The following is a 12,373-nucleotide window of genomic DNA, read 5'->3' as shown; positions in this document are numbered from 1 at the left end:
AACAATATCCAGCCTAATATTGTTTGCATAAGCAGAATTTGATAATATGGAAAGGCTCATTTCTTGTATTTCCATGTGTGCTTTTGCACTGAGGTGGCCAAGTTGAGTGGGTACAGCAGAAATATGACTATAGAGGCTTAAGAGGTTGCCATGTGGGTCTTAACAGAAGGGGTTTGTCGCTCTTTAGTGTATGATGCCCCTGGGAATAAAAAGTGAGAACTGGAATACCTATAGACACGACCTATCATTTAGTGATTTTTTCCCTATTGCTTATTATGATTCAATAAATTGTGTCAATATATTCAAATATATCATATGGATTATTTATCTTTGAAAAATGTTACCAGTATGTGTTCAAGAAAGTCATGATGGAGTAGATGATAAAATTAATGTTGGAAGACCTGAGTTCAGTTAGTGATATATTTTGAGCTAAGTTTTTACTCTACTGAAAGATTTGGTAATCTAGGACTCTCTTCTAATTCCCAAAGATTAGAAATCCAGTTCCCAGAAAGGAGAGAAGGAGGATTATGGCAAGTTGGTTGACCCTCTGTCACCTGGAAAAATGCAAAGTCTATGTGAGGTTATTCAGGGCGTCAACCATAGAATTATTAAGTAGCTGTGTGTTTCTATTCATTTAGTTTTCTACATCAAATATCCTAAAATTTCTTGTAAAAAAAAAACTTAAAATTCTAGCAAAGACATAAACCATGTCAAAGGAGAGGAAAATTGAAGAGGGGTAAGAAATCATGCTCATTTTACAGGGAGTGCCAGTGTTATATTTCCTGTCAGTGGGATGTGACAAAGAAATACAGCTCAAGCCCTACTCCTCGCTATGGCATTGGCTGGCTTAGCTTTATCCCCCGGCTTGCAGCCCAACAAGCCTTAGAGCTAGCTTTTACCACCATTTTCCCAGCTCCTGGACCCGGGAGTGTTTTATTTTGTGGTTGAATAGTTCAGATAATTTTTCCTGGAATGTGTGATGAAAATAACTTAAGAAAGACAAGATGAGAGATTAAAGGTCATTGTCACACAATGATTAAAGTACATGTGTCTTCTTTTGCTTTATGACACAAATCTACTCCCTTCAGAAATTTTAATGGTACTTTAAAAAATTCATGGAAAATGAATTGAAAGATGAGTTTATTTTGGTGTAAAGGCATTTTGAAACTGTATATACCCAGATATGATAACATTACATATCCTAGACACTGGTTCATCCTTGTAACTAATGTTCAGTTTGCTTTTGCTTAATTATTTTATTTTTGGGCAGCTAAAATCTGTTTCAAAAACACTAGGTAAAGCTCAATGTATTAAAGGCAGCCTATAAAGTTTACAGTTTAAAAAAGACTAATACACCTAGGGCATTTTAGTATTTGTTTGGGCAAATAACTATGACTCACATCCAAATTCAAGTCTTAAAAAAACAGGATTTAAGTTGTTAATCTTCCTTCCTGTTGGAAATCACCCATATGTGTGAAAAGTTCTCTCAGCCCCTGATGACATCAAAGTATCCACTGAGAAAGTGTTTTTCAGAGGTATTCCTAGTAGCATAGAAATATTGTTTATTCATTTTCAAACATACAACTCAGACTGGAAGATTTCTAATTGACCCATACTTCAAACACCCATAGCATTTGTACAGTGTCAAGTATGGAGTTTTATTTATTTATTTTTTTTTATATATTTATTATTTAACTTCAGTAATTACATTGTATTATGTGACACAATTACATAGATACTTGGGTTCTCCCCACCCCTCCCCAAACCCTCCCACCATGGTGGATTCCTCCACCTTGTTGCATAACCACAGCTCAAGTTCAGTTGAGATTCCCCCATTGCAAGCGATAACATTCGTAGTTTAAGTTCGGGGGAAATAAAATAGGAAAACTAAAGATTACTCAGGAAGGAATTTCTGCAACTGACATCTATTTCAAAGAACCCAGATATCTCTCATATAGCTTGCATTTAAATGTTTGAAATTTCAACAGCTCAGCAGCATTACTCTTCAAAGCATGTTCTTATCAACAATTTTAATGGTCTGTTGGCTCAGTCTTTACAGCTTTATCCTAAATTTCAGTACTTCAGATGGATTTCTCCTTTCTTCCTTTTATTAAGAATATGTGAGAGCTGGGCTTGGCAGCGTGGCCTAGTGGCTAAGGTCCTCACCTTGATCCCATATGGCCGCTGGTTCTAATCCCGGCAGCTCCACTTCCTCTCTATCTCTCCTCCTCTCGGTATATCTGACTTTGTAATAAAAATAAACTAAATCTTTAGGAGAGCTTTAGGAGGTTTCTACACACTCCAGCATATGTATTTTTTCCCTCCTGGATGCAGGAGAGAATTCTAGGGCCACATTGCCTGAGTTTGAATCCTAGCTTTACCATGAATTCATCCTGTATGACCATGTGCAAGTTTCTAACACTTCTCAAATGTGCCATATTCTTACATGTAAAGTTTGCCTGTTAGCAGCATTTTCTTTGTAAAGTTGTGGTGTTAATTAAATGCATTAGTTAGTATATGTGAATAAATTCAGAATAAGGCTTCATCTCAAGAACAAAGAGTATGTGCATTCATTTTATTGTATAAATAAATGCACACACACAGTTGAATACAGATATTCTGCATTAAAATGAATTGTTCCTACAATTACCTTTTTTTTTTTTCATGATGAACTTCCCCAGTTGATGACTTAGGAACTATGGTAAGGGAAATGTCAGGTTTTTGAGTTTCAGGTAAATGAGAAGCTTAGTGATTATACTTTATTAAAGAAGCCACAAATGAGCAATGAAGCAAATTAAATCTCAAAGAAAATCTTTGCAGCATCCATAGTACCTACTGTTGGGACAGGTTGTACATTGTCACCTTTTCTGCTGAATTATCACTTTTGTCAGTGCTTTGGAAAGAACCGGAAAGAATGGCCTTTGTGGACTGGAGTTTTAGTCCTTTGCACAAGTGTTCTGAGTCTCCCATTCAGAATTGCTTATGTATTTTGCAACTCCAATGTGTGGTCAAAGCGGATTACCACCTGTTAAGGTTTTCCTGCCTCCCCTTCCAGAAAAAAAAAAAAAAAAGAATGCTATTGCATCTTGCAGTGTACGATTTTGTTTTACCAGGTACAACCCAGTAGCTTTCCTTTGCTTATGTAGGGGTTTAGGACATTTTTTATTATCACCATCAGAAAATGTTGACAGGCTTCCAGAAATGTGCACTAAAACTTTGATGGGGCTCCAGGCAAAATGTCACAGAACCTCGAACTTTTTGGAAGAGTCTCTAAGAAAACTATGTAAATGTGCTCACTAAGAAGGATCCATTGTCTAAGTAAAGAAACTCGTTCCATTTTTCAGTAAAGGTGTGAGAAGACTTGTGAATTTTTGACTTAAGTCAAAATTGAAAATATGAAAGCTGCCTTATCTAGGATATTTGTTAAGCCACTAAGTGACTCAAATTTATAGTATTTACACATTCAGATTTCATGTTTGGTTATTAATCATCATCTCTAAATATAGCAAACATTGCAAATGATGGTCAATCTTATGTGTAAACCCTTCCAATTTACATTTATTTTTCTATGCAAATTGATGCAAACCTTGGAACATGATTTTTGCAATGGCCTTGTCTGTGTAGCATAGGGAATAATATCACTCAGCATGATTCAGCTAGTTGTTTGTGAGAATAAAGCAATGAAGAGCATGTTGGCGTTCGGAATAGGAAATACTCTTTGCTATTTACATAACCTTTGCTTGTCTATTTCCCTCCTCCCCCCTTCCCCCCCCTTTAGGCCAGGACTTCTGAACATCAGTGAGCCTGCCACACAGCCATGGCTGGCTGACACGTGGCCAAACACTGGCAACAATCACAATGACTGCTCCATCAACTGCTGCACAGCAGGCAACGGGAACAGCGACAGCAACCTGACAACATACAGTCGCCCAGGTTAGGGACACAGAGAGAACTTGGACAACGTGTTTTCGTGAAATGCTTACTATAGACTAGCAGACTAGCCTGACGCCTGTACTTCTCCCATCCCCAATCCTCCATAGCTTACCTTCCGTGAAGATTTTCCCATAGCATGTAATTTTCCTGCAGAGTGTAAATTCTAGAATAGATAGCAAATAAAGAAAAATGAAATCATTTCCAAATATTTCTCTTTTTAAGAATATATGTGGCTATGCTGTTTAATTGCAACTATTTAGGTATTTGTAGTATTATTTTTAGCATTCAGGGAATGACAAAAGTTCAATACATCCATAAATACAAGAATTGTACAATAGTAATAACAGGATTTTAAGTAAAAAATAACACAAATTTTAAGTCACATTTTGTTGTCTAAAAATACTAGAGATTTAGGAAATATGTGTTTTTTAGATGAGTGTGTGCATACAATTATTTCCTATTGTGTATTTTTATTAAGAAATATTTTGCACTTAGCCATAATAGGAAAAGATTGGATGCAAAGTAAAAAAGATTTCAGATAACAAAATAAATGTTCTTTTACAAAAAAATAATCAGTATTCACATAGAATATATTGAGATTAAAGATGACTATGGATGTAATATAGCATTTGTAATTCAACGGAAAAACAAGATGACATTTAAGTTATGGTTTAACAGTCTGTACTTGTACGCTTAAATCCTTCTAATGTTTTTTCTTTTACTTTTAAAGATTTATTTTGCTTTGACATGAAAGGCAAGGTTACAGAGATGGAAAGACAGAGCTTCCACCTGTCGGCTCTGCTGACTCACTCGCCCAAATGGCTACAATAGCCAGAGTTGAGCCCATCAGAAACCAGGAGTCAGGCACTTCCTTCCTATCTCCCACTAGGGTGCAGGTGCCCAGACCTTGATCTCTCCTCCTGCTTTCCCAGGCCATCAGCAGGGAGCTGGATAGGAAATAGAACGGCCTGGACAGGAACCAGCACCCATTTGGAATGAGGGGATTGCAGGTGAAGGATTAGCTTAGTTATCCTGAAAGGTAAATAACCACATAATCAGTAGTGAGAGAAACACTGTGCTGACACTTACAAGGAAGAAAAATGGTGATACTCATTTAAATTGAGATTTGCAACTGTCTTGGCTAATGTGGTAGCCAGTGGCTACCGATCGCTATTTACATTAAATTGATGGAATAAATATAATTTCAATTCAATTTCTCAATTGTTATATGTAATTCAATTGCTCTGAAGCAACATGTGCCCAGTGACTACTCAACTGAACAATACAGACTGTGTCCATCATTTCAAGCAATTCTATTGGAGAGCATTCATATAGAATGACCAGCAAAGCAAAATTAGATTACTGGAACATTGGTGCCTTTATGTTATTTCTTGACCACTGTTAAACAAAATTTAATACCTAGGAAGGCCAGATGAATTACATGTCCCCACATCCCAGGCCTTTATGGTTGAAATGCACAGTGGTTAAGTTCAGTAAGATAAAGAATTTATGGATTTGCTAAGAGTGCATTCATACTTACGTATTCAGTAGCAAGCATGTTAACTTATCATTTCTTAAAAATGTCCAGTTTAGAAACAATTCTCTAAGTAAGGCTGGTGACAGTTTTAAGCAACATGAACGAAGTAATGATGTTTTAAGCTTAATTAATTTCCTTAAAATATTTTAATGTTAAAATGACTTCAGCTGTTCCTGCTGTTCAGTGCTCTTCCACTGTATACTTTAAATATGTCTGTATCAGTTATTTAATTCCCAAATATCTAAATGAAAGAAAATTTAGAGTGAAAGTGAGATCTGAGTCACATTAGGAATTAGTCCAGGCTTTATTTAATTAAATGTCCATGGTTACTAGGATTCATTTAGCTATTTTTACTGTATTCTTAGGCATTTTGACGTGTCTTTATAAAGGCATGAAAAATGGTTTCCTAGCATCTTCTCTCACAATAATAATTCTACATGACGAAGTGAAGAGCTAATCAAGTTATTCTCACTGTTTAGTAACAATTTATGCCTGTTTCTCATATTTCTTTAGTTGAGTTACTTTATAAAATAGTGGCATCTCAAGAACTTGGAGCTACAGACAGTTTTTGTTGCCTCTGTCTGAAATCTCAACCCACATAATTTGTTCTGTTGCTTCAACAACTGTTTCCAATAGTACAGTAGCCCAAGACCAGACGATTTAAAGTAGACAATAAAGGCATTTACACCTTTATTTTTTAAGTGATATCATTAATAATGAAGTTGGCAAAGAAAACCTATGTTAAATTGGATGAATTATTTGCTGGAAGAAATTGATACTCAAAATGATTCTCCATGCAGATTCTGTCTTATTTCATCTGGTTTTGTTTTCTTTAGAAAGTGTGTAAGACTTTGTGTGTCGGTCTTCCTTAAGTCCGCTTGTACTATAACTAGCAAGTTCACTGTGACTGGCAAAGCTACTTAGAAATTTGAAACCAAGAACCCTGCAGAATGACGTTTTCCTTTTCCTCTCCATTGCACATAGCTGATTGTATAGCAAATTATAACAACCAACTGGATAACAAACAAACAAATCTGATGCTCCCTGAGTCAACTGTTTATGGTGATGTGGACCTTAGTAACAAAATCAATGAGATGAAAACCTTCAATAGCCCAAATCTGAAGGATGGGCGTTTTGTCAATCCATCAGGGCAGCCCACACCTTACGCCACCACCCAACTCATCCAGTCAAACCTCAGCAATAACATGAGCAATGGCAGTGGGGACTCCGGCGAGAAGCACTGGAAACCACCTGGTCCGCAGAAGCAAGAGGTGGCACCAGTTCAGTATAACATCATGGAGCAGAACAAGCTGAACAAAGGTGATAAGCTTACCATTCTCTCCCATGCTTTGCTGCACTGATGCTCTTGACCCTTCAGGATGAGCTGTTGAGACTTGTCTGAGACTCGCGAGTCAGACCATTTCTTTGGTTCCCAATATTTTCTTATTTCTTTGGTTTCAAAATTTCCAGTGTCAAAGAGTTCATTAGCACAACAATAACACTGGAAAATTGATTTTATAATAATATATAAGCATTTTCAAACGGTTTTGAGATTAATTTAAATTTAATAGTAGGTGAGGAATTGCTGAGGACAGATAATCTTTTATTCATAAGGCAGATGTCCAACCACAATACCTCACATTTTCCATAAATAGACTATCCCATTCTTTCCACTTGAGGATGAAAGATAATTGCTTCTACATGGTCATATAAATGAATGGCATTTTTTTATATTAAACTGAAGGAAAATAATTAAATTAAACTTGAACTGGAGAAGTAGTTCAATTTGTTGTATTACACTTACCTTGTGTGGTTACTAAGACTTGCAATATATATAATTTTAAGGCCTACACTTCTTTGGTTGGCCTGATTGAAGTCTGTCAGTATAGAATCTAAAATAAATTGAGTTTAGAATTAACTTGAAGCAGCAGCATAGTATTTTATGGCCTGAGGGGAATGTTTCTCCATTGTAATGTGTGAGAGTTGGAGGAGATAGGTATTTGGTTTCTTTGTAGTCCTTTAGGCTACTGCTTTAATAACCTGATTTGCAAAAGTATACCTCTAGAAAAAAGGTATTGCTCTAATGTGGGGCAATGTTGTGCAAGTGCCCAAGTAAAGAATACATTTTATTTCAGATAGTTTGAGATATGGACTCATGGGCATGCATGTACTTCAAAAGTGTTTTGTAGCAAAATGAAATTACCTTTGAATTCAATTTTTCACTAACTTTTGGTAGTATTCTCATATTTTCCTTTGGCTTGAGTTGGAAATATTTTCTTCAAAAATATAACACATTGCAGATGAAGATTACAAAAAGATAACTGAAACAATCCCTTTGATAGTCTTTGTTTATAGGATGTGTTTTAAATTGGTTACAAAGTCATCTAGCCTTTTCCCACATTTGGATAAGCAGCTGATTGAAATGATAACCTAATCTAATAAATATTTAAGGAGAGCACTATATGAATTCATGACAAAGATTGACAAAAGTGAATGGAACAGGCTCTGCAATTATGGAATTTACAGGGGGGATTCAAGCTGTTGTCCCATTATTCTTCGTTAGTGTGTGGTTTTACTCTTGACTTTGGAAAGCTCTGACAGTCTTCTGTACAAATATTTCCAATTGTTTACATTGCCTGTAAGCAGATTTGGTAGCTCAGACTGTAATAAAGACGCTGGAATGCAGCTAGACTGACACATGGTTAACAGACTAAATTCCAGTTCCAATGGGGAGCTTTCCATTTAGATTTTTACCTTTGCCTAAGTAAGCAGAAGCATTTCTGGGGCCAATTAAGACATTTTTGTTTCCCTATCATGGATATAGCTTTTGTCAGATATAATCTTGCTGACAATTTTCCATTTTAATGTATATTTTAATATAATTTATGTTGTATGATTTGCAGACATGATGGTTTTATGATATCTACTGCTATAGTTTTGTTTTGTAATATTTTAACCTTAGATATCTTATATATAACTACACTTACAATTTTATATATATGTGTGTGTGTGAGAGAGAGAGAGAGAGAGAGAGTGTGTGTGTGTGTCTGTGTGTGTGTGTATAAATCTCCATTTTTAACCTAAAACTTTCATTTCTGGGACATCTGAATGTAAAAATGAAAAGTGAGTAAATTATCTGGTTAGTTTCTGCAATGACTTAGAAATTTTAAAAAATGATTAACACAATGAAAATCATGCTTATTTTTTCCAATTGACATGTCTAGATTATCGAGCAAATGATGCAATTCCTCCAACTATCCCCTACAATCAATCATATGACCAAAATACAGGAGGATCCTATAACAGTTCAGACCGGGGCAGTAGCACATCTGGTAAGTAAGGGGAAAATCAACCTGTCCTTTTAAAAAGATGGTGCTCCAAGATCAGCAAGTGAATATTGGTGGACTGACCATGTAGGAGACGTGTAACTATTTCATATATTTTGAATTCCAAGTGTGAGTCTTATCTGTGTAACTCAAGAGACTGTCTCCTCACTGAAAGGTGTGTGTTCTAAAGGCCAACAATAACTGAGCATCCTATTTTCCTCCTCATTAATGAGTGTTAGAAAAGCCAGATCATGGGTTATCTTTCAAAGGAGTTAAATTGTGTGGGGGTGAGGAGGCAGCATTATAGTGGAATAGATAAAACTGCCTGTTGTGATGTGGGTATCCCATGTAGGCGTTGATTTGTGTCCTGGCTACACTGCTGCATTTTGATACATCTCCCTGCTAATGGACTGAGAAAACCAGAGGTACATAGTTCATGGATCTGAGTTCCCACCAGTCATGCGGGAGACCCAGATGAAGCTGTTGGCTCCTGGCCTAAGACTGATCCAGTATAGGCTGTTGCCCCGTGGATGAAGCTGTACTAATGGATGGAAGATCTCTCTCTCTCTCTCTCTCTTCTTCCCCCTTCCCTTCCTCCCATCCCTCTCCCCCCTCTTTATAATGTTTAAATTTTTTTAATCTTTTTGTGGGAGCAAGCCTGTGTCCTATGTTTTAAGGCACTGGTTAGGACATCTGCATTCCACATTAGAGTACCTGCATTCGCTTACCAGCTCAAGCTCCTGATTCCAGCTTTCTACGAGTGCACACCCTGGAAAGCAGCAGATCATGGCTGTAATAGTTTGGTTCTCTGTTCCAGGCTTTGGCTCTAGCCATTGTGCGCGTCTGTGGAGTGAACCAGCAGATGGAGTGGTGGGGGGTGGGGGGAAGGCTGTGTGTTTGTATCTGTCTTTGCCTGTCATTCTCTATCAAATAAAAGAGATTTTATAAAGCTATTTTCCTCACCAATCATAACTAAAAATATTGTAAACATAATTTGCTGAATATATTATGAGCTGAAACTACACTTTCAAAGCACATGGTGTTTGAGTGTGCTTGAGCAGAATCAAAGGCGTAGAAGTCAGTCAGATTAGCTGGAGATCCAATGGGGATTTGTCTCTGTTTCCCATCTCTCTATGGTTCCTCGATGTTTGTACCAGTAAACTTCTGAAGCAGTCTCCCAACCTCAGTCTGTAAGTGCCTTGAAGGCCACGTTGAGGCCTATTTCCTGGGATCTGCGTGCTATTACAGCTGTTTGCCAGCTGTTCTTCTGATAGGGCCTGCAGATGGGTACTTACACCCTGTTTTTCTACTTAAAGGCGGTTCATTATTCAAGCTAACATGTGGCAAGTCACATCACAATGAGAATAGAGTCACTGACCACAGGACCAGCCTGTGGCTCCAAGACATGGTGAAAATAGCACCTGCCAGCAACTGGATTAAATTTGTTGCTAGGTGTTTTTAATTAAGTGTTCCTGTCCTTCTTATGTTTTTCTGATTTTCTGTTTTGAGTAAACAATATTAAAAATATGTTAATTGTTGATGATTTTATGCCATTGTATCTTTGAATTCTTAGTCCCTTACAGAGAGAATCATTTCTTAATGGGAAAAACTCTAGTTTTTCCATCCCATAGGTTAGGTAGCTAGATCTTGATGTTTTATAGTTATTTATCATTTGGTGTTCTGTGAATAGTTCGTGAAACAGTATAAGGGTGTACATTATGGTGCCAATTAGGGGAGAGAGCAGATCAAGTCAATGAAATGTAGGAGATATTTTGTGATGTTGGACATCTTGAGAACATGTACATGTTACAGTGGCTGTGTGTCAAGAAATCAAAAGAAAGATGCTGATTAGTGTCAGCAAGGCCACAGAGTGGCAGAAGAGAGCACAGAGACGCCTGGGCAGAGGGCTGGTGGGCCTCGTTCATTAATAACAGCCTGTCCCTCGGCCCACACTGGGTGCAATAACATGCCTGAGCAAGAACATCTGGTTTAACACACAAACCCGTTATACTGAGAACTCCCGCCTGAGTTAGGAAAAAAGAAAGAACTGCTAAGACCTGTTTCATGCACCATGTAACTTGGAGCTGTTGCTTATATGGTTAAAAAGAAAAACATACGACCAATTTGACGAAATTGAAGTATCACATGAAAATAAAAACAATTTTGGGCTTATTGTCTGTAGCAACCATCTGAATCTGGAATGTATTAGGGAGAAACTACAAAAACTTCAGTCCACAGCTTTTAAGAATGAATGCTGTAAAATTCCTGGCACACTATTTTAAAATACAGGTCCAGTCTCTCAGACCAGAGTGTTGGAGCACTTGAATAATTGGACTGTTTCAAACTACTAAGAATAATCAAGCAACATCATTTTGCTCTAAATCATAATTTTAGAAACAGTAGCTGGAAATCCTTTTGTCTTTTTTGGCAGATTATTTTCCTGCCTCTTTTGTCATTAGTTTTATTCTTCCAGCAATTATTTTCCTGCCTCAGCCTTTGTGAAGCAGGCTGGTAATATTATCATGCCTAAAACACTTCAATGGACAAGTACAAATTATATATATTCAGTGATTTAAAGCTACAGTGGAACTCTAATAGATCGTATCTATATCATATTGTATTTTGAGTTCCAGCAATTAAATAATAAAAAGCACTCCAGAAAATATGTCTACAGCTCATTTGTTTTAGATGATAATCCATAATGCAATTAATTGCTTCAGGAAGATCACTATTAATGGTATGTCTTATAAAATTCATTTCTGGTTTTATTCCTTTTTTGCTGTGTATTTTGACAATAAACTTGATGATATTTTACTTCTGTTATACAAAGTTCTGTTTAAAATTAATGAGAAATGTTTGTTTCTATATAAAAAATACAATTTTAAGATTATATTTATAGAAATGATCCACTTGTGAACAATGAAAATTTTAAGGCCAGAAATAAAAAATGTATGTTCTGTTTCTTTTCTAGGGAGTCAAGGGCACAAGAAGGGGGCGCGAACACCCAAGGTACCAAAACAGGGTGGCATGAACTGGGCAGACCTGCTTCCCCCTCCCCCAGCACATCCTCCCCCACACAGCAATAGTGAAGAATACAGTGTTTCTGTCGATGAAAGGTAAGAGACCTTCAGAACAGTTGCACAAATGTGGAGTCCTGCAGAGGTGGCAGGAAACGCAGTAGAGACAGGTTAATCTGGGAAGGCAAACATAAGCCAGCTAATGAAGATATGTATACCTTGCCTTAATCTTGAGTATTTTATTCTCTCTTGGTTCAAATTATAAAGCACTTGTAAAGCAATGGGAGAGTCCAGAAAAGGAGAGCAGAAGCTGGAAGACTAGAGGCAGAAAGATCATGAGAAATGTGATACACACCAGCCATTCTAATTAGTAACCATATTCCCTGTGGTAAGACACCTGTGACTGGTCCCCAGATACATGTTGGACCCTACACAGATCTGGCAGAGGCATTGAGAACCTTTTCATTATTTTGTAGGTATTTTTTCACTCACCAATCCACAATGAAAACCAATTAGTTAATTTCTATGCTTACTGTAACAACTAGTGATCTGTTTTGATT

The 12,373-nt window shown here is 36.9% G+C and overlaps 1 protein-coding gene across 1 annotated transcript in view; it reads left to right on the top strand.

Moving 5' to 3' along the window:
- ROBO1 (roundabout guidance receptor 1) overlaps positions 1-12,373 on the top strand; it is a 404,089-nt gene that overhangs the window by 359,535 nt on the left and 32,181 nt on the right. Inside the window, exons 20-23 of the mRNA XM_058661768.1 lie at positions 3,779-3,933; positions 6,455-6,790; positions 8,695-8,802; positions 11,768-11,912. Of these exons, the coding sequence (XP_058517751.1) occupies positions 3,779-3,933; positions 6,455-6,790; positions 8,695-8,802; positions 11,768-11,912 (744 nt within the window). The remainder of the gene's footprint in view (positions 1-3,778; positions 3,934-6,454; positions 6,791-8,694; positions 8,803-11,767; positions 11,913-12,373) is intronic.

This window comes from Ochotona princeps, chromosome 3 (assembly GCF_030435755.1).
Source record: "Ochotona princeps isolate mOchPri1 chromosome 3, mOchPri1.hap1, whole genome shotgun sequence".
NCBI classification, from domain to species: Eukaryota; Metazoa; Chordata; class Mammalia; order Lagomorpha; family Ochotonidae; genus Ochotona; species Ochotona princeps.
This window is presented reverse-complemented; position numbering and strand designations above follow the sequence as displayed.